This window comes from Pinus tabuliformis, chromosome 1_2, assembly GCF_031772625.1.
Source record: "Pinus tabuliformis cultivar Carrire ecotype Pingquan chromosome 1_2, CPIR1, whole genome shotgun sequence".
Taxonomy (NCBI): Eukaryota; Viridiplantae; Streptophyta; class Pinopsida; order Pinales; family Pinaceae; genus Pinus; species Pinus tabuliformis.
The window spans coordinates 427,539,869-427,563,010 of record NC_142298.1 but is presented as its reverse complement, the minus strand read 5'-3'; the positions used below and the strand labels follow the sequence as shown (position 1 = coordinate 427,563,010).

The following is a 23,142-nucleotide window of genomic DNA, read 5'->3' as shown; positions in this document are numbered from 1 at the left end:
ATTGAAATTTCAAGAAGTAGAGGTCATCATCGACTGGGATCATCATACCATAGTCAATAAGGAAACATCTACCGAGTGAGGATACGAAAGTTTCTCTGATGGAATCCTCATCGAAGGATTCACTGATCTAAAAGAAAGCAAAAGTTTCATCAAGAATTCCAACTCGTGGGATTCAAGGGATTATGGTATGATAACAAAACAAAGAAGCAGGTCTAAAAGATAAATTTCTTTAGTTCAAATGAAGCTGCTACAGGAAGTTTGGATGATGGAAAGAAAAGATGAGGTATGTATGCTTACATAGGATATTATGAAAGTCATGTAGATAATCTGGATCAATATTTCCATCTTGGGAAATATGAATAAAAGAAGAAAGGATCTCCTCCTTTGTAAGATTACAGTAAGGCATAAGTCACACTAGATGAAATCAACATAATATGTTCTCATATGAATCATGAGGAAGCTAACTACAATTGAGGAACTTTGATTGGAAGCTCTTGGGAATGAAGTGTGAAAAGAAAAAGGAATAGATCGTAAAATATGCAACAAAGGTGGAAGGCATTCAACATCCGAGACCAAGAAGAGTTGACTAGAATACCTCCCAGAAAGATATGAAGACTCTAACAGGAGTTGGAAAAAGATGGAGATCCTTGACAAGAAATATCCTTAGGAGATGTGTCAATCTACATGCAGGATGTTGATACCTACAGGAAGATGTCATGATGAAAGACCATCACAAAGGTAATTTTGATTTAAGTGTTCATTTCTTATTTTTGAACTAATATCTGGATGGGCTTATGTAGGACTGCCAAAGGGAAGATCTGTGGATGACTTCCAAGAGGACCATATTGAAGGATGTAAGATCCTTCCGGAAAATATGGCATGAAAGCAGAATGACATGAAGCAAAGCCAGATGGAAAACTGATGGATCACTTTTTGATGAAATGAAGACATGACTAACTCATGGATGAAAGTGATGGATGGTCTGTGCCCTATGAAGGAGACCCAAAAGATGAAGACTCCATGACAAAAGAAATTTATGACATCAAGGAAGAAATGAGTTCTTCAAGTAGCTGGTTGTTCCATATGCAGAGCTCCTGTAGGTCCCTAGTTAAAAAGGAGCCTGAAAAGAAGTCTCTTACTTGGAAGAGACTTGGAAATTCCTAAGCCAAGAGGGAGCTTAGGTACATTCCTTTTTGGTAGGAATGAGTACATTCCTTTATTGGAATATGTCCTCCCTATTTGAGAGGGAGAGATAGACATGTCATTCTGGTCTTCACCTCGGCAGACAAAATGGAGGATTGGGTAATCATTTGGCATCCGATATCTTTGAGGATAACATAGGGCATCCAATAGAAGAGTAGTTGTGGAGGACCGATATTCTTTGAGGGCTGGGGAGTCCAAGATAAGGATAATCCTCATGGAACACACCCTGAGTACCCGGGTAGGGGATGTTCCGAGAGAGACAATGATGAAAGTGTCTATAAATCATTGGTCTCGCCAGCATTGAGCTCCGATCTTGTGGATATAAGGAGCTGTTAGTCAAGGCCTTGCTATGTAACAAAGCTAGTTGATATGATGCTATACAAATGAGTTACCAATTCGAATTCTTCTTATGAGAAACTCTTTAGATTGAAAAAGTCCAAGTACCATTATGAATACCTCCCTAGTTAAGAGGGAGTGTTGAAAAGTGTAACTAGGTTCGGTCTTCATAATGACATGTGATTATGATTTTATGTAATGAGATGTAAAGAAGAAAAATAAAATTATTGTATTGATTTGCTTCATGGGTTTAAAAGCAAGAGATTTTATTTTTGAGTCAAAACTAGAGTCAAACTTGTCTATGTAAAGTATCCTCCAAGACCTTGTCACCTATCCTCTTCAAGTCGGCCTACAACGATGGGAGAACATGCTAGAAGAAATCGGCCTAAATCTCGAGATCAGGTCGGCTAAAGGACATGAGAAGAAGTGTATATGTAGCCACACTCGACTTCACATATTGGAAAGTAACTCGACAAGCATTCATCGAAGAAGAAGTGCGAAGAAGGCTACAAAGAGAAGTGCGAAAAAGTGAGAAAGATGTTTTCTCTGGGCAAGCGAAGAAGGTGGTTTCTTCTGGGGCAACGAAGAGAAGTTTCTTCTGGGGCAGCGAAAGAAAGTTTCTTTTGGGGCAGCGAAAGAAAGTTTCTTCTGGGGCAGCAAAAGAAAGTTTCTTCTGGGCATAACTAAAGAGTTTCTTCTGCGGCAGTGAAGAAGGGGGTTTCTTCTAGGGTGTGAAGTGGAAGTTTATTATGGGGCAGCGAAGAGGAAGTTTCTTCTGGGGCAATGAAGGAGGCTTCTTCTGGGATACTTGTTTTAGGTAACCGAGATAGAGATCTAGAGACTGAGATTCTCTAGAGGATGCTAGTGAGATCATAGAGATCGAGATTCCCTAGAGGAAGCTAGTGAGATCATAGAGACAGAGTTTCTCTAAAGTAAGTCTAGAAGAAGCATTGTGAAGGATAGAGACTGAGTTTCTCTAGAAGGAGCCGAGGAGAGCAGTTCTAGATCAAGAAGGAAGTTGAGAAAGGGAAGAGGAAGAGCATCAGGGTTGGTGACAAGGTTTTTGGGAGGATATTAGAGTCAAGGGTCTTTGTCATGGTCTTGGTACTCATCAATTGAAGATCTAGAAGAAGAATTTTGATCGGGTTTTCCTTTCAAAAGGTGAGAGGTTTTGGCCCTGGCTGACAAGACTACATACTGTGTAACTTGTCTTTTATTGTGCATATTAGTAATTGCCTTGATGAAAAAGAACGCAATAATTACATAATGAAGAAAAGACTATAAGCTAAGAAGTAAAAGTATATCACAAGCAATTATCAAGCAGAGAAATTTGTCAACTATCTATGCCCTAGATTTTTCAACACAAGCTTGCTTCTGCTTCCACCACAATAAGTGGCTATTACGTTAGTGTAGCTCCCTGACTTCAAGGAACTCGTCTTTGGTTTCACTTTTTGAAATACTAACCGATTTTAGATTTCCTTAGTGTTTTTCCTTTATTTGCATAACACTTTTCATTGTCTTGCATTACTTTTAAATTCTACTTGATCTTGACGAATTGCTCTTCCATTTCTTTCAGCAGCTTTGGCCCAAGTTCTACTCTATCCACTAGATTGTCCCATCTTACTTGAGTATTACACTTTTTGCCATATAATACCTCAAAAAGACTCATCTTTAGTGAAGCTTGATATCCATTAATGTAGGCAAATTCTTCTAAATTCAAGTAATTCTCCTACATGGATGGCTTTGTTAAATTATGAAACTACGGTCAAATTCCAATTTGGAAAACTTATTTGATGGAGATGATGATTGCATTGAATTCCTCTTTTTGAGAGGACCAAAATTGACCTAAAGATCATCAAATTTGGACAAGGGAAAGTGTACTTATGAAAAAAAGCCCACATATGCACATTTGGACAAGGTCGGTGGTAAGGCAAATTGGACACCCATGGAAGCCTATAAATACAAGTTACCTCAAGCTCATTTGGACACCACCAAGCATCTTCTTCATTTATTGGCTCGCACAAGTCTGAGGCAGGGACAACAACAAAAGTTCGCAAAAGTCTGAATTACAGGGTTCGAGGCTCGTATCTGTTTTAGGGTTTTTGGGTTACAATCGCAGGCACGTCATAGGGAAAATTTGATCATAGTCGCTGGCTTGGAAGCATCAAGGGAGTGATCGAAAGCCTTCAGGCGCTCGCACAACTCCTTCTGCATGCGACTGAGGAGTTTGACTCAGATTTGGCTGAAGACCGAAGTTGACCGCAGACGGGAAAAGTTGTCTCTGATATATTCTGATGTTGGAAACTTATTTCTGAATGTTATTGGGTTGTTTTGTTGATGATATTATATTGGGCTCATTGTACTCTCTGCTGAACATTTTATGACAATCTAATAGAAGAAGAATTTCAAAGAGTTTTCCCCCTTGTGGGGTTTTACCCTGGTCTTTGACCAAATGCGATGTCTCTAGTTGATATGTTGATTGTCTCTTTTGTCATTGCATTTTGTTGTTCTATCTTCAATTACTGTTGATGAATGGAAAGACTAATTGTAATTGGAAAGATTGCTAATTGAAGTATTGATTTGGGCTAAAGTAATTGATACAACATAGAACAATTTGAAAATTTAATAGGCTTATCTAACACATACTTAGCATTTCTTTAGTCTTTTGGTTGACTCTTTATTTTCCCATTTGTTTGTGGATGATAGCTTATAGAAAATTTGTACCAAAACCCTTGAATAATCCTTTCTAAAAATTTGAGATAAACTTTGGATATGTCTTAAATAATTGCTTTAGATATCCAATGCAACCTAACAATCGCTTTCAAGTAAATCTCTGCTATATTAGTTGCCTTATGAGCCAACTTAAATGGAATAAATTGGGCAAATTTGGTTAATTTGTCCACCATTTCCATTTTTGAATCATGCTGCTTTGCTAGTTTTGGCAACTTAATTAAAAAATCAATAGTTATTGCTTCCCATTTCCACTATGGAATTGCTAATGGCTATAGCAAACCTGTTGGATGCTTGTGCTCAACTTTTACTTTTTGACATTCCATACACTTTGCTATATAATCAACAACATTCTTCTTCATTCATGGCCGTAAATATTTACTTATTGTTGCAATTGCCTTTTGTTCATCAGGTTGTACAACATATGAAACATTATGCATTTTTTTAATACAGGCTCCCTTAATTCATAAGAACTAGCAACATAACTTTGTTTTATGCATAAGAATGCCATTTTCTTTTAACTTGTAACCCTTATACTTCTATTGTACATTCTCTTCTTTTAAGTTTTCTTCTATATAGATAATGCTCATATGAGGTAAAAACCACAAGAATTCTATTCCTCAATTCAGATTTGCACATAATAATCACGATAACATGCATTGCATGCAGTCTTCTGTTGAGTGCTTCAACAACCTTATTCTCCTTCCCTCTAATATGTTTAAAATAAGAGTCTATCAAGTCAGGATGGGTAACTCCCAAGTGATACATTTTGTTAATGAGCGATCAAATTTATACAAAGAAATGTCACTTCATTTCATGATCCAAGTGTCATTTCATCTTCCTAATTTTATTTATCTACAATTTTATTTTAGGACAAAGATCCCAAAAGATTATGTCCAACATTCCCCCCCTTAAGCCAAGGGGTGTTTGTGAACCCAAGCATCATTTTGAATTTTTCAAGCTTTTCTCTTTCAAGTGCTTTGGTGAAGATGTTTGCAATTTTCTCATTAGTGAAACAATGGCTTAAATGAATGGTCTTGGCCTCTACATGATATCAAATCAATTGATACTTTGTGTTATGTGTTTGGTTCAGTCATGGAACTTGTGATTCTTGGTCAATTTGATTGTAGAAGCACTTTCAACTAGAACAAGAGTAGAATTCACTTGTTTCTCCTATATATCTTCAAGTTTTTTCCTGAGCCACACAATCTCCTTTGTTGCTTCTGTAATTGACACAAATTTTGCTTTTGTTGTGTAATCTATTGGAATTGATTGTTTGTATGACCTCTAGGAAACAATTGTTTATTTGAGACTCATGAGATGGTTTGAAGTTGACACTCCATTTTCTTTGTAGTAGCTCTGACTATATAGGAAGTATGCTTACTGTTGCCTCAAATTATAGTAGGCCTTGCGAGAGTCCTCACAAGGCAAGAGCCAGACCAAGGCGCAACAATGAGGTGGTTGCCACTGTCACCTTAGCACTCCACCTCTTTCTCTTTAGTGGAATTTCACCACACAAGAGGCTTCCCAGTTTATCACCTAAAGGATATTTTAAGTCAATTGGATCAAGGTGATATATGTGAACGGCTAAGCAAGGTACTTCTATGGATTAGGGCACAATTCTCTATGTAGAAGGAGCAACATACCATATGTTAAACCTAGAAAAGAGTGCTTGATACCTAGGGTTTCAAGATATAGTTCAACAAAGGTGCATCTAGGCATGCAAGCACTAGCAAAAGTTTACTTAAAGATATGATCAATAATAAGAGATGACAAACCTTCAAATAAGCCCTAGGCTAAAGCCTTGTATAGGATTAGGGTTTATTAGGGTAATAATTACCTAGGGTTAATGACATCATCCCTAATGAGGCAATTTTCACCATAAAACAAGCTAGATTTTGAGTGTGTGATGTTAATCAAAGTGAAAACAAGCCAAATCAACTCCAGTGTTGTGATTCCTCAAGCCCTAGTTAAATTCGACCTTGCCCTAGTCCTAGCAGCTTGCCTTAAATGTCTGAAGAAGCTAAAAAGGAGAAGAAGGTAAATTTTTTAATGATTTTTGACCTTCAGAAGGATCTTAGTGCCTTTCGCTACTTGGGTGATGGAGTCTTAAGTGATAGACTTTAGAGATATCAAATTCATGCATGGAGTAAGGGAGAAAACCCTAGTTTTCACTTGCAAACCCAATTTATTTCTTTATGATGAGAGAAATAAACTAGAAGAATAGCTCTCTAGGAGATACTTTATGGATTTCAAGGGAAATAGATTTAACATGCAATAATTCACAATGACTTTCCAGTGAAAAATTACACTTAGACTAGGAAGAATAGGACACCCTAACAATATTTCAAGACATTTAAAAGCATAAAAGATATGCAATAAATACTCATAAATTTTCCAAGAAAATGCCTTCTTTCAATCTTGAAAAGATGTCTTCAATACACAAACTAGTTGCCAATAATAATAGCTCCACAAAATATCACATCTCCATAAGAAGCAGATACAAAGGCTAAGTCAAGCTCTCTTTAAGGAGGTCGAAATCCATAAAGATGACGATGAACAAATGAATGGAGTGATTCTCTTTTTATAGGAGATCTATCCCCCCCATTAATCTAATTGAAAGCCCTTAAACAAGTTTAATTTTGAATAGACATAAAGTAAATGGGTTACAAGCCAACCCAATAACTCAACAGAATAAAATTTCACATGGTATCAGAGTGAATCTGAGGGCAGAAGAAGGTTTTGCACATGCACAGGAAGAGAAAAAGCCGAGGGTTTAAAACCCAATTCATAGTCTTCAGTTTATTTGGGTTTCACTTATTTATGAGGGTTTGTAAAATGGATCTAGCAGGTTTGAGAGATCAGGACAGATTAGATGGAGCCTGAAATATTGGCGTCTAGAAAGCCATAGTTTCCTTGTTGCTAGAAGAAAATGGTCTCAAGGAGTATGCAACCAGTTTGATAGCCGTTCTAACACATCCAACAAAACTTTCAACATACAAGAAGGAAGATGCCAAAGCTAGGTGAATAATTCTTGATGGAGTAAAGGACCATATAGTTCTGCATATTGTTGAGTTGGATACAACAAAGAAAATGTGGGATACTATTTTGAAACTGTTCCATGATGCTACCAACAGGAAGCTACTTCTCAGAGAAAAGCTGAGGAATACAAATATGCATAAGGGAGAAGACGTTACCATTTACTTCACCAGACTGGGATTGGTAAAGGACGAGTTACTTGCATGGGAGACAAACCAAATGGTGACAAGATGGTGCGTGTAGCCTTGAATGGATTTATGAAGCAGTGGGATGTATTTATCCAAGTGATCCATAGATGAGACACATTATCGGGTTGGGATCGATTATGGAGTGATTTCAACCAGGAGGCGCTGAGGCTAAGTCTTGTCAGTGGCAGTAGTAGTAGGACTTAGAAGAGTGAGGAGAAACAGGAGGATGTCGCCCTAGCCGGGAAGGGAAAAGTGAAGAAGGGGTCCAGCACGGGGCCAAACTCAAAAGGTGAGAAGAAGGACCTTTACAAGGTCAAATGTTATCACTGTCACGAGTTCGGCCACTATGTTAGTAATTTTCCATAGAGAAAGAAGATTGAGAAGAAGGGAAAGAAGCAGATAGCAACTTCAACGAGTGTAGATGAGCTCTCTAACAGGATGGATCAGGGATTCACAGTAATAGATTGCCTATCTAACTCAACCTCACAAGGAGTTTGGTATATAGATAATAGGGCATCATTTCATATGATAGGAGTTTGAGAGTGCTTCTCTAGCTACAAGAAGGAGGACATTTGATTTCAGATCTAGATGGGGAACAAGTCCAAGTGCAATCCAATTGCAATATGGACTATTCTATTTTAAAGGGAGAATGGCAAGCCAATTTCGATTCATGATGTGTTGCATGTGCCACGCTTGGGTATGAACTTGATTTCCTTATCCATCCTTCGGGATAAGGCTACAATGTACATTTTAGAGGGGCGTTGGTGTTGATTAGGCACAAGGACTGGAAATCACCTATAGCGATTGGAGTTAGAAGTGGCCGGTTGTATATGTTATAGATGGACACTCCCGAGTCCTAAGGCACTATTTAGCAACAATAATCTAAGGGATTAGGGGGAAATATGGCACAGGTGGATGGGCCATATACATCATGGAGCACTTAGATTATTGTGTGAAACAGTGATAGGTGTTCTAGATGTGAGCATAAAGCATGACGATGTTTGCAGAGGATGTGTGTTGGGAAGTTTGCGAAAGCAACTTTTCCAAGGAGTGACACCAGATCAAACAATATTCTTAACTTAGTGCATTCATATATATGTGGGTTGATGTTTATGAAGTCTCTCAGGTGATACGAGTACTTTGCTACTTTTATTGATGATTTCTCCAAGAAGACCTAGATATACTTCTTGAAGACCAAGGATGAGGTCTTTAGTTGCTTTCAGGAGTTCAAAGCTCTAGTTGAGAATGCAACAAGTAGGAAGATCATGGTTCTTCGATCAGAAAATGGTGGTGACTACAGAGGAAAGGAATTCCAGGAGTTTTGTACCAGAGTAGGAATCAAGAGAGAGTGGACGATTCCCTACAACCTGCAGCAGAATGGGGTTGCTGAAAGGAAGAATCGTTCTTTCAGAGGTAGCGAGAGCTATGCTGTATGACCAAGATATGCCATGCTACTTATAGGTAGAGACATGTAGTATGATACATATATATATATATATATATAGAGAGAGAGAGAGAGAGAGAGAGAGAGCATATTTAATAAATGTCATATTAAATTTAATCTTTAGTAGGTAAAATACCAAAAAAAATATAATATATAAAACATAAATGAGAATATATTTAATTAAATAACATGTATATGATGTTCTTTTGTTATAACAAGTGTTGTATCCTCACTACACCAGATCCAAACTCTTTAAAATTTGTTTTATACATATACATATCAGATGCCGTAATTTAGGTTAAAACCTACAAAAATGCCAAGGTCTCTCCAAATTTTGTCATGGACAAGCAAAAATGCTCATGAAATGATTGAGAAACAAAACAACCCATAAATGTGAAAAATAGTTCAATGTTGCCTAGCATGCAAACAAATGATCAGCTAGTGAACATGAAAGGGTAGCAATGTTATTGTTCAGGTGGAAAATTATAATAGCGAATATATAGAAAATAATTTATATTGGATCCATGCAAATGTGGTGAACACTGAGCTGATTGTACAGTTCGAATTTCAAGTTTTGTCAGCTACTGCTTAAGCAGACGTGTATAAAAGTTGATGAAGCACAAATTGGGAAATAAAAAAGCACATTTGCTGGACTGAGGGAAGAAGCAATTCCATCTGTACTTGAAGGCTATAAGATGCTTGAGAGTTTCGTTTTGTTAGCCACATTGTCATTTGCAATTTTAGCTTTTCATGCACTATTATTTATTTGTCTTCATTAAAGCTAAAGGTTTATTTCTTTGCAGGTGGTTTTGGCACAATGTTAAATTTTTATATTTTTACTTTGAATTTTTCACTTTTAAGTTTTAACAATCAATTTTGATAATCAGTTTTGATCACCTCTTTCAGGGTTTTGTTGAAGACCAGTTTGGCCTTGGTCTTATTGCTAGAGCTGTCGAGGAAGGAATTGCTTCGATAAAGCCCATGGGTCGAATGATATTCAACATTGGAGGTCGCCCAGGGCAAGGTGTTTGTGAACGTTTGTTTGAAAGAAGAGGATTTCAAATAACAAAACTTTGGCAGACGAGAGTTATTCAGGTTGGATGACCTGTGGCGTAGTTGTTTGCTATGATAGTGTTTTCAGCATCTTGAATACTTTATGCCTTAGTACTGCTTTATGTATATGCTCTTATTTCTAGGCATTTTACTATGTAGTATGGATGTATACTTCATATCATGTTTTATAGCATTGTTTGTGGGACATATAATTGACATGATGAGTAATCTGATTTTTCGTTTTAACTTTTTTGTTTGAGTCAAACACAAACTATGTACCTAGTAAATTGAGTGCGAGCCTTTAAAATATGAAATAATTGATATCATGTTTTGTAGTGTTATTACATAGCAGCCTTTATAAATAACTGATAAAATATACAACAAATAATTAAAACAATATACAAGATAGAATCATCTTCGAATCGCACAGTGGGGTTAGTGCCCAATGGGGTTCTAAATTAAATAGGGAAATAAAGTCCAGAAACAAATTTTACTAGTGTCTATCTCAATATTTAATTATAAACTTTCGAGTGCCTGCCTAGTTGAAAGGAAACGATCACTAAAAAGTGAGATAAGGTTTTACATAGATAATCTGTCACATGCTATATTTTAAATTTGTAGTCTCATCTAATGTTGCTAGTGCATCTGTGAGCATAAATTGGGTATTTGGTAGCCTATGGATCAAAACGTCTTCTAAAAAATTACTTCTGTTACATAAATAATCCATCACATGATATATTTGTAAATTTGTAGTGTCATCAATTGTTGCTACTGCATCCATGACCATAAAATTTGGTATTTGGTAGCTTATGGATCAAAACGTTTTCTTAAAAATTACATCTATTTGCATAGATAAATCTGTCACATGCTATATTTTTAAATTTGTAGTCTCGTCTAATGTTGCTACTGCATCCGTGAACATAAAATTGGGGATTTGGTAACTTATGGATCAAAACGTTTTCTTAAACATTACATCTGAATTGATAACTTGTTGAATTCAGACCATTCATTTGATAGCTGATTAGGACTCTTGGCTTCTTTTGTCAGGCTGCTGATACTGATATTTCTGCCCTTGTTGAAATTGAGAAAAATAGTCGTCATCGATTTGAGTTCTTCATGGGCCTGGTTAGTGATGAGCCTATCTGTGCTCGGACTGCTTGGGCTTATGCAAAATCTGGAGGGCAAATTTCACATGCTTTGTCAGTTTACAGTTGTGAGCTGCGCCAACCAAATAATGTATGTCCATCTCAAATCCTGAAACTGATTGTTGTGGAAAATATATCTGACGTGTTTCCAGAGACTGATTATTTATAATTGGAAATGATAGGTTAAGGTAATCTTCGACTTTTTAAAAAATGGTTTCGAAGATGCCAGCAGTGCTTTGGATCTGTCGTTCAAAGATGATTCAGTAGCTGATGAGAAGATTCCATTTCTAGCTTATCTTGCTAGAATTCTGAAAGAGCATTCCTTTTTTCCCTTTGAACCACCTGCGGGTAGCACAAGCTTTCGGAGTCTAATTGCACGTTTCATGCGAATCTACCATCATATTCCTTTAACTTCTGATGTAAGCCATTTTCTCTCTTTGATATGATTTAAGAGATTCTTTCTCCTTGTATCTTGATTGAGCATCAATGCTGACCTGCTTTAAATCCTTGTATATTCCAAAATTTTTAGACATGGTTAATATTATAATAGTTAGTTGTCTTAGTCATTTAGAAATCAGTTTATTATAATTATCATATCTTATGAAAACTTTTGAATCTTAATACTTGTGGGTTGGAAAATTGCAAAGTGTTGGAAAAAATAATCTATAGGGAGTAAATATGTATACCTCCCTAATAATAGTAAGAATAAGAATAAGAATAATAAGAATCCCTTTAGTTGGTCCATTAGCGTTTTAGGAAATCCCAAATCAGCATCGAGAAGTAAATCTTCTATAGTTTCTTGTGGCATCAAAAGTATATTCACTGGTCTTCAGTATCATCATTGTGTTAGTAATGTCAAAACGAACAAGATTTTCAAGTTTGCTACTGAATTTTGAAGCACATTATGGAGTCTAGACATTCAAGTTTGACCTACAATGCTGTTTTCCACCTTTTTCAATATCCTTGCTTCAAATGTAATGGAGAAACTCTATAAGTCCAGTTATTGTCGTATGCATTTGAATCTTCTCATATTTGTAAGTTGTACAATGCCAGAATTTCAGAAACAATACTTGGAGAAGGAAAGTTGGTAATCTCCAAGAAAAATTTCGTCTGTTGCTCCATGGACATCTAAGACTTGATAGCCAGGATTCAAGAGATTCTTTGATTGGTATTTTATGGCATCAAGTATCCTCTTTGGTCTCAAGTTAGAATATAGGTATTCTATGGCTCTTTGGTCTCCAAAATGATATCTAATATATTGCACTGCAGATTCCAGAAACCCCTCGATGCTTAAATAAAAAGAGTGAAGGGAGCTGTAACTGAATAGTTCATAAGGTAAAATACTTTCTAAGGTTTTGCAAATGGAGTAGCAAGCTAAATGGGCTTGATTGTGGGGAAAACTCCATAGTTAAGCATGCTTGAGCCAAAGGATTCTTGGGATCAGTGACCACCTGGAAAGTCTTGGTCACTGGGTGGAAGCCCCAGAGGTAATGGTTGATGCTATGCGATTCATTTTGCTGGTTTCAATTCCACTTCATCCCTGTGAGCATTACCCAATGCAATGAGTGCTAAGTGGACTAATCAAAATCATGAGAAAATTACCAGTTGCAACTAATACTCATGGATATGGGTCATAGATTAATCACTTGCTCTATGCAGGTAAACCCAAAATTGACATCTAAGAATAATGTCAAAAGACAACAAGTTTTAAGATTCAGTATGATCTGCAACATACTATATAATCTTCGTGTATTTTTCAATCTCCTTGTTTTGAATGCCATGTAAAAACTCCATATCCTCTAGTATTGTACTGTTAACTGTCTATATTATCTACTCTGAAAATTTGATCGCTTTTATATGGTAGAGATTGTGTTTGAACCATACACGAATCACAAGAACCTTCTTGCTATCTGTAGCATTATCACAAGAAAAAATTCTAATGCAGCTTGAATTGACAACAAAAAAGAGTGATTGATTTTGTTGAAGAATGATTACTACTTGGAATGACCAGGATTATCAATTAGTTGATGCAACCTTATCTGTGATGCACTAAAATTGCAGGAAACAAAAATTGATGTGCAAGCTATCTTTCTTTATTCTACTATTTATTAATGCTAGTACAAAGTTATTTTGCTGAAAATGCTAATGCTAATAATACTAATACTAATAATAATAATCTAATTCGAGTTCACAGCTTAGCTGGATACCAAATTGATGTATAAGACATCCTTAGGCTGACTTCTATAGGACACACTTATGGCATTTATGTGTTATGTTTCTTTTTGCTGAAGGAAAATTATTTTGTTGGGAAATGATTACCACTTGAAATAACTGTTAGTAGTAACTACTTGATGGAACCTTCCTTTTGACACACTTAAAATGCAGGAAACAGAAAAATTATGTTTCTTCATTCTACTTATTACGAGTGCTAGTACAGAGTTATTTTGCAAAGAATGATACATATTACAAGGCTGATTATTATAGCACACCTGTGTCGTGCTTGTTTGCTATGTTTTTTTCATCCGATGATGATTGGCAAAGGAGTATAACCATTCTTGTAATGGTGAGGCCTCTTGTGGTTCTAGAATTTATAACCACTTGATGATAGCCTTCTTGCTTCTAGACTCCAGGTCTTTAAAAACCTATGCCAAGCAATTTTCTTCTAGTTTAATGCATATTATTTCCCCTATTACTTTTGAGGTCCTAAAACCCTTTAGTTGGGCATGTTTCATGTCCGAGGGTATTCTCACCTTTGTTGAATGAAATGCCTAAACTGCCCACACACTAGTATTGGAAACTCATGGAAATGTCCTTGGAAACACCCAAGTGCCCATGAGGGGTGTGGGGCATGTTACCACACAATCTCGTACCCAAAGGTGAAGTCCTAACACCTAGATGGAGATATGTGAAGCTAGGAGGTTGGTCACTATCAACTCACCAACCCTCCCTTTGCCCTTTAAACAAAAGTGTACCTAAGTCAAGGGGGGCTTCCCTATGGTTGCTAGGTTCACTTTGTGTTGTATAAGTGGGAATAAAAGGAAACTAACAACAAGAACATGGAAATGAAAAGTTTAAGAAAGGTGGGCCTGATGGATGAAGGGGATATAGCGCCTTCTCGCTTGGGCCATGGAGTCATAGATGCAATCTAAGATGGTATTCTATCACGGATCAACAGGCAAGGGACAACAAGATGAGAATGGGAGGACCTCATAATAAGAGCTTCACAACCAAACTAAGGGCAGAAATAGTCAAGCATTTGTTGATTTTTTGGGTATCTGCGGGAGGTATTCCCCAGCTACACAAGCTAGAAAGAAAGAAAATTTAAATATTAAATTAGAAGAAAGAAACTTAAGTTTAATTTTAAATTTACTTTGCAAAGAGATGTGCCTTTCTGCCATAAGGTGCATCAAACTTCTTTCTTCTTTTCTTTTGCTTTTTACACTTGCTTTTGGCAGGATGCGATGTTGATGTTGATGCAATCGGTGTGCAACTTTCTACCTCATTTGGACAATGCTTGTCTGGAAGATTTGGAATGTCCATGATTTTTATAACATGCTCTTTCTTATTTTCATGACCATGCTTTGTCGAAACCAATGGATCAGTGTTACAAACATCGATCTGATTCCCTTCAGTTTTCGCCCTGCTTAGATCATATTTGTTCAACCATTTCTCAATGGAATCGGTGGCTTCGTCATAGTAAGATGGAGGTTGCTTTGGCGAGCTGGGAGGTTCCTGTACTGGATCCTTCGGTCTTGGCTGGAGTTCTTGAACCTTTGAATTTTCCATCTTTTGTAGCTTACTTTGAAGAGTGGTCCGTTCCATTCTTATGGCATTCATTTCGTCAGCATGTATCAATTCCATAATTTTCATTTGTTGTATGTAATCAACCTCTATGTTCTTAATCAAGCTCTGCAGCCTATCCTCAATGACATTCATTTGGTTGGAATGTTCATCCTTAATAGCACTGATTTCCCTGGCATGATTTTTCTCCATGGTGATCATTTGATTAGAATGATTAGTCTCTATGTCTTTTATCATTCTATTATGATTTTCTTGAAGTAAATTATTTCTTTCTCAAGATTGGTTTTTATGGAACTTAGCTCCTCAACATGTTCTTCTTCTATGTTATCCATCATGCTCTGAAAGTTGATCTTTGGGTTATATTGAGTAACTTCCATTTCCCACAACTTGTTCTTCATGGAACTCATTTCTTTGGCGTGATCTGCTATTAATTTTGTTTGGCTAGACTGCATGTCATTGATCATCTGAGTTGATTCCTTATCAAGTCACTTATAATTTTCCTTTTCATTGTCCAAATGATTAACCTGGTTATTGGTCCCTGCCTTTCCACTATCGCTGATTCTTCTTGCAATTGCACAAGTGGAATCATCATGAAACTGGTCACAAGATCTACAATATGGTGCTTCTTGATCACTGTAATGCTGTAACTCATTCTCTAGCAACTTCTTTATGTAGTTCTGCATATCATTGAATTGATTTCTTTGCTCATTATATGCACTTTTAATGATTTCTATTAATTCTTTAACCCGATATTCCTCTTCTGGAAAGTCATGAGGATAAGCTTGAGTGTTCGTAAAACGACAAGGGGTGGATAAGTAATCCATGATGACTTGCTTAAGGGGAAAGGGAAGCTAATGGATGTTAGAGAGATATCCTTGCTCAAGACAATCAAGAAATCCACAAGAAGTGAGCCTCTAGTAGGAATTCTTGTAAGAAATGAAAGAAGTGGAGTCGCCACTTAAACATGAATCTATCTCCAAAATCCAAAGGGAAAAAACCGAAAAGTTAGTCGAGGAGAAGTAGGTGGATATCAAGGAAGGCTTCCTGTCTGAGAAAATTGAATACTTACTAGAATGTAATTTGTTTAACTGAGCCCAGAGAGTGGGGTTAACCAAGCTACCAGTAAGCTTTTATGAATGGATGAATCAGTGGAGTCGCCACCCAAACAGGAAACTAACCCAAATGTCCAGGTGCTAAAGTGCAAATAGAGAAGTGAACAAGGCTATAAGAAGATTAGTGAGATATCAAAGCACCAACAACAAATGTGGTGTTTGAAAGATCAAGAAGATGAAAGTGGATTAGAGGATTATGAAGATTAACAAGAATGTTGTCAACGCCAAGGTCCAATAAAATGGTCCTCGGCAACAACACCAAAAATGTTGTCGCCTGGATTGTATAGGCATCGCGACAATTGCTCAGGGTGGGGGCTGTCACTTTGATCCTCGCCCACTCTGTTCTAGTTGTCTCCCAACAATAGACTATGGGGGCTAGTCCCTAGGGAATGATGTTAATTTTAGGCAACAATGGTATGTTCTATGCTTTAGAGCAATTTTACTTCAATTTCTTTATTAGCCCAGTATCAATATTCAGATTAGCAATCACATCAACATGATAGTAAAATGCAGATAGAACATAAACATAAACAGTAGAAGATAGGCCAAGACAAGAGGACACAAGATGTGACACCAGCTAGGGACAAACCCCAATGTGGGGAACCCTTGATCAAATCTTCTTTTAGTCTTCAATAGTTCAATAGAGAGAGATAGTACAATTTACAAATCTGACGATTTATAACAGCAGCAAAAGAGCCCTAACCAGAAAAGTCAACGCTGGTCAACATGGCAGATTTGACCCTCAGCAAATCGGTCAACTTCAGCCTCTAAACAACAAGATAAAACAACCCTCAAAACAATGAAATTCAGCCCAGTCAAAGCCTTGTCAAACAACCCACCTGTGGTCAGCCCTAGATGCAGTCAACGCTGGTCAACATAACAGAAATTCGCTCTCCTCAAATTTCGACCTCCTGAAATCCGTACCCAATCAATGAGAGAGAGAGAGGTGTGAAGATGAGTGTGTCTAAATGAGGCTAAGTCACCATCTATTTATATGCAACGTTGAGGATGAATAGATGTGACTGTTGGGCTTCTGAGCCTACATAAGTTTGCTAGCTGACCTGGACAATTTGACCATAATCAAAATAAATTCATAACTTCATTTGTACATGTCAGAATTGGATGATCTTTAGATCAATCCTACACCTCTCGGAGAGGGAAATCCAAGAAAAATATCAGCTATCATAAATAAGATGACCCATTTGGAGTTTGGCCCTAATTGCTAATTTTAACACTCCCTCTCAACTAGGGAGAACTCCATTTGCTAATCCATTTGCGAATGTGTACTATCTCTGCCATCAATGCACTGCTCTTGTCTGCTGAACTATTAAGAAGAAGCAGTGTTTTAAAAGCCGGCCGACTCGGAACCGACTCGGCCGAGTTGGTCTGAGCTGGCAAAAAAATTTGCGACTCGGCTGTCCAACCGGTTCGGTCGGCCGAGTCCATATCAACTTGGCCGGGTCACTTCATGCAGCCAGTAAACCCCAAAAACACAATTTTTTTTTATGTTTTTCTGAGTGTGGGGGACTCTAAATGGTTTTATTAATTGGTTTTTGGTCTTTGGGGTCCATTCCCCTCTCCTAGTATTGATATGCTATTCAAATTTCATGGTAATGTTAAATTCTTAAAGTAAAAGTGACATTCTCCTTAATCTTCATTTTCATCCTTTTACTTAAATTTTTAACATTACCATGAAATGACTTAGGATGTTTGAGAGTGATTTCGGCCTCATTGGATTTCATATGGAGAAAGTAGAATTTTAGATTTCATTCAAAATCCAGCAGACTTATCAGTTTTTCAGGATTTCAGGATTGGGGGATTGCAATGTTTCCATTGAATTTTGTCATGTATTAGGGTATGGAACTTGTATTTAATCAAGAGCACCAATCCCTCTATGTACCTTGATGTTAGTGACATTGGTTGTCAAACTCCTCTGGGATTCGATCCCAAACCGGGGCTTCTGAAAATGTCGCTCCTGTTCCTGTTTTCGCTCTCGCTCCCCACTTGCGCTCCCGCTCCCAAGTAACATTGAGCCAGATGATGTTGGAAACTTTAGCAGTAGCCAGTAGTATTGGTCACAGACTTTTGTTGTAGAGGCCATTTATAGCCTCCTTGGTTATGTGTTTTTGTTTTGATCTCTATATCATCTTTGTGTATGTATTGGACAGTGCACTGGGTGCCATTTTGATATAATGGATATATTCATGAGCCTACTTTGATCATATGTTGTCTTCTATCTATATTCTAATGTTGTGTGTTTGGAAACATGAATGAAAATCTTTAAAATTATGTGTTTTTATAAAAAATAAATATTTAATGTATTTTTTACAACGACCGAGTCACTGAAATTGAGCCGGCCGAGTCGATACCGAGTCAAAGTTGGAGTCGGAATCGACCCTTGGCCGAGTCGGAGTCAGAATCAGAATTTTAAAACATTGAGAAGAAGAAGAACTGATCGAGAATGTATCATATCGTTCTTTACTGACCTGAAGTCAGTCCCAATCAAAGGAGAGTGTGTCATACCACTCTTACTGACCCGAAGTTAGTTCCAATCAAAAGAGAGTGTCTCATACCACTCTTACTGGCCCGAAGTCAGTTCCAATTGATCCCAGATCAATATCAGTCATACTAGCATAGGGAGTATGGTAGTACACAATGCGTCCATCGGTAGTACTATGGTTCCTATCCTCATTTCCCTACTCATTGGCCAGATGAGAGGTACTTCCCATGAGTCCTAGACTGCATGGGTAGGATGTCTCAGCAGGAGAAGGATGAACCATTCAACTTGCCTACATGTCGCCAAGGGGTATATGAGGGGAACGCTAAACCACTCACCTTGTACACAACAAACCACTAGGGGAAGGCTGAACCACTCACCCTATGGTTTTTCATCGCTTCAAGAAGTACCTGAAGTCCCTCGGAGCTCCTAGAGCTCAATGCCCATCTCATTCAGGACCCTCATAAGAGGGTCTCTCCATGACTCCAAATCGTTCTTGGAAGGCCAAGAACTTGAGCTTCCCTAGGGGCTTTGTCAGAATATCGGTGACCTACTCATCAGTCCCAATGTGATGGAGCCTTATTGCTTCTTGTTGTACCATATCTCGGATAAAGTGGTACTTGATATCTATATGCTTGAGCGATCATGAAACATGGGATTCTCTGATAATCGGATCCCACTTTGGTTGTCGCGGAGGATCACAGTGGTATCCAACACATGTCCAAATAGCTCGCTGAAGAGCTTCCTCAACCAGACAGCTTCACAATGTGAAAATTCCTGAATCTAACACATTAGAAGCCCCTACTGCAATTTCTGGTTTAATATCTCCTACTTGTTCTTTACATAAACAAGTTATTTAATTGTATAAACATTGAAGTAAACACAAATGCAGCCTTCATAGATATACAGTTCATGCACTGAAGTAAATAGAAACAATAACACTAGGGACACCATTATTTTTGGACAATTGTCCCTGGAAAAACCCAATGAGGGAAAACTGGTGCAACATATATGAGGGTTTTATTATTAAGCAGATTTCTGAATACAACTAGGGTGCCAGAAATGGCTCACCCTTCAGAGAATGTCCTTCGGCAGTAGTACCTCCATCCGGAGACAGATATTCCGACAAATTAGTAACCGGATGATCAATCCCATAGTGACTCCGACTGTTCCTTGTGCTGGACAGCGAAAGCTGCTCCAAGCACCCTTTAGGAACAACGTCACCGTCTCTCGGCTTTGCGTCAGCTGATCTGTTCCCAGTCTGCCCCACAGAATCTCCCAACACTGCCTCTAAAGCCCTCTACGACTTCTGGGTGAGCCTCTACAGCTTCTGCGTGAGCCTCTGCAGCGTCCACGTCAGCCTCTGCATCCTCTGTGTCAGCCTCTACGACTTCTGCGTCAACTTCTATGACCCTATGTGTCCTCTGCGCTGGCTCCTTCGGCCTCTGTGTCAGCCCTCCTAGGCTTGTGCTGTCTCTTTTGACACTTCACTGCCTCTCTGCTATGTATTATTCAGCTTTGGATCGAAATCCCTTGCTGAATTGTCCCTCATTGCAACTAATCTCTAACTCGATTTCCTCAGCAAACCCAACCCCAAAAAATCGAATTCTTGATCTCTCTTGGTGTGTCTCCAACTGACCCTCAAGCCTCCTCTTATACTTTTCCTGTTGACGATTCAACGACCGAGATTAGAGTTGGCTTGATCCTTGTCACTTAGAACTTTCTCACCAATTCTATATTAATACACATTAATAATTTTATTTTCCTAAGTTTAGCTTTACGAACCCATTAAAAATATTAATTATTTTAATATCTCTTCATCTGGGTGGAATTTCTCAAAACAATTTCTGGGTCTTGGAGATCTCATGTGCCTTAGCCTCTCCACCAAATTTCATGGCTAGAGCACATTCGATGCTACCCAAAATCAACACACAGGAGGCCATACGAGAAACTATGTATTCGGCCTCGATGGTGGTCAAGGCAACCGATTTCTGCTTCTTGATCATCTAGGATATTGAAGCAGAATCCAAAGAAAATAACATCCAGAAGTGCTTTTGCGATCCACCACACTGCCAGCCCAATCAACATCAGAATAACCATGCAGCCTCACATCTTCGACAGTGTATCTTAGTCCATGAATGATTGTGCCCCGAAGATATCTCAGAAGATTCTTGGCAGCAATCCAATGCATATGATGAGGCTCAACCATATATTGGCTCAATGTGTTAAGTGCAAAACATATGTCCGGATGGGAGTTCACCAAGCACATTAGTGCTCCTATGAGTTGACGATACTCAGAAGCATTTCCCAATTGAGGTCCAGTAACACTACCACATAACTTCTTCAAGTTAAGTTCCATCGGAGTAGTCACAGGCTTGAAATCCACCATCCCAAATCTTTCCGATATCTTCACAACATATTTTCCTTGAGAGGAAAATTTCACCTGGCTTTTGCAGACCTCCAACCCTAGGAAATAGTGCATCGGTCCTCGGTCCTTCATCTCAAATTCAGAAGCCAACTCCCGATTACATTTGTGAATGAGAGGGTATGCACCTGTTAGAAAGAGGTCGTCCACATAAAGTACCAGAATGAGAGGTTTATCATTTTCAACCTTAAAGTAAAGGTTCAGATCGACTTCACTTCTAGTGAATCCCAGCTTCATCAGATAGCTATTGATCTTGTCATACCAAGCTTGAGGTGCTTGCTTCAATCCATAGAGAGTTTTCTTCAACCTGCATACATGAGATTCCCGTTCATGAACCTCAAACCCCTTGGGTTGTTCCACATAGACTTCCTCTTTGATTGAACCATGCAAGAAAGCGGTCTTGTCATCCATCTGATGTAGGTTCCATCCTTGTGAGGCAACAAGGGCTATGATCAAGCAGATGTTGGTGTATTGGGAAACTGGTGTAAATATCTCATTGTAATCTACACCTTCCTTTTGAGAGAAGCCTCGAGCAACAAAGCGAGCTTTGAACATTTCTGCACTTCCATCTGCTCCATGCTTGATTTTGTAGAGCCACTTAGAGGTGACAACCGATTTTTCCCGGGGTCTAGGGACCACATCCCAGACATCATTCTTCATAATTGACTCGTATTCTTCATTCATAGCATTGTTCCATACTTGATGCTTCACGACTTCTTCGAATGATGAAGGCTCATTTTGAATGATAGTGCTCACGACGGTCAAATATCCTTGATACCTGTTTGGCTTCTTGCTTTCACGGAAAGTCCCCCTTGGTGCAATGTGTCTCTTGACATCTTCGAGAGTCTCCCTAAGCCATGACGATCTCCTTTTGGAGGAGGAGGGCTCATGAGGAGGAGGACCAGTAGGATCCATAGGTTCATCAACATCATGGATCGTTTTGTCTTCTTTTGCACCTTGATTTCTGGTGTCAGCTTCTTTGTCCTTCCTTATGATAGGAAGGTTGTTGATCTTTCTGAGGGCCATATCTTCGTCAAAGGTGACATCATGACTTATCTCAACTTCCTTTTGACCAACCACATAAATTCTATATCCCTTAGAATTTTCACTATAGCCCACAAAGATTCCTTTCTTCCCAGATGCATCCAATTTGCTTATTTTTTCTTTCGGCACATCAAAATATATGGGACTTCCAAAAATTCTAAAATGAGAGACATCGGGTATCTTACCAGTGTACATTTCTTCGGGAGTCTTTGAGTCCAATGCTTGATGAGGGCATCGATTTTGAACATACACGACGGTATTTACAACTTCAGCCCACAGGGACTTCAGAAGGCCTTGATCATGAAGCATAGCACAAACTGCTTCTACAATAGAGCGATTCTTCCTTTTACCCACACCATTTTGCTCAGGAGTGTATGGCGTTGTAGTCTCCCTCTTAATGCCAACTTCTCTGCAATAATCTTGGAATTCATTGGATTCATACTCGGTCCCATTATCAGTCCTCAATATCTTGATTTTCTTCTCGGATTGGTTTTCGATAAAGGCTTTGAAGTGTCGGAACCAGGTGAACACTTCATCATTTTTCTTCAAGAAGTAGATCCAGGTCTTGCAGGAATAATCATCCATAAAGGTGAGATAATATAAGTATCCTCCAAAAGAGTTTACCAATATCATACTAGATATGTCAGAGTGGATCAATTGCAATATATCTGTGATCTTGCTATTACTTGAGGGGAATGGTCCCCTTGTAAGTTTTCCTTCGGCACATCCCAAACATACACCTTCATGCTCTACTTTGAACTCCAGCATACCTGTCACCATTTGTCTCACATCGGGTAGGGCTTTATAATGAAGATGGGCAAACCTCCGGTGCCATAGTTCAGATTGTAGAGATGCGTCACAAGACATGGCTCCCAATGGACTTCCTCCAACTTGATGCAAAGTGTCAACCCTGAACCCAAGAGTAAAAGCATCTTTAAAATTTCTTTTCCAAACACATACCTTTCCATCGATGAATGCTACCTTGAATCCTTTGTCCTCCATAGCTAAAATGGACACTAGTTTCTTCTTGAGATTAGGTACATATAGTACTTCTTGCAAATGAATAGTGTTACCTTGATTCAATTGAAGGGTAACATTCCCTACTCCCTTCATGGGATAGGTGGC

General features: G+C 38.3%; 1 protein-coding gene across 1 annotated transcript in view; it reads left to right on the top strand.

Annotated features, from left to right (window-relative positions):
* Positions 1-23,142, top strand: part of MMT (methionine S-methyltransferase) — a 113,968-nt gene that overhangs the window by 37,326 nt on the left and 53,500 nt on the right. Inside the window, exons 5-7 of the mRNA XM_089395334.1 lie at positions 9,847-10,035; positions 11,041-11,229; positions 11,321-11,557. Coding sequence (XP_089251460.1) covers positions 9,847-10,035; positions 11,041-11,229; positions 11,321-11,557 — 615 coding nt within the window. The remainder of the gene's footprint in view (positions 1-9,846; positions 10,036-11,040; positions 11,230-11,320; positions 11,558-23,142) is intronic.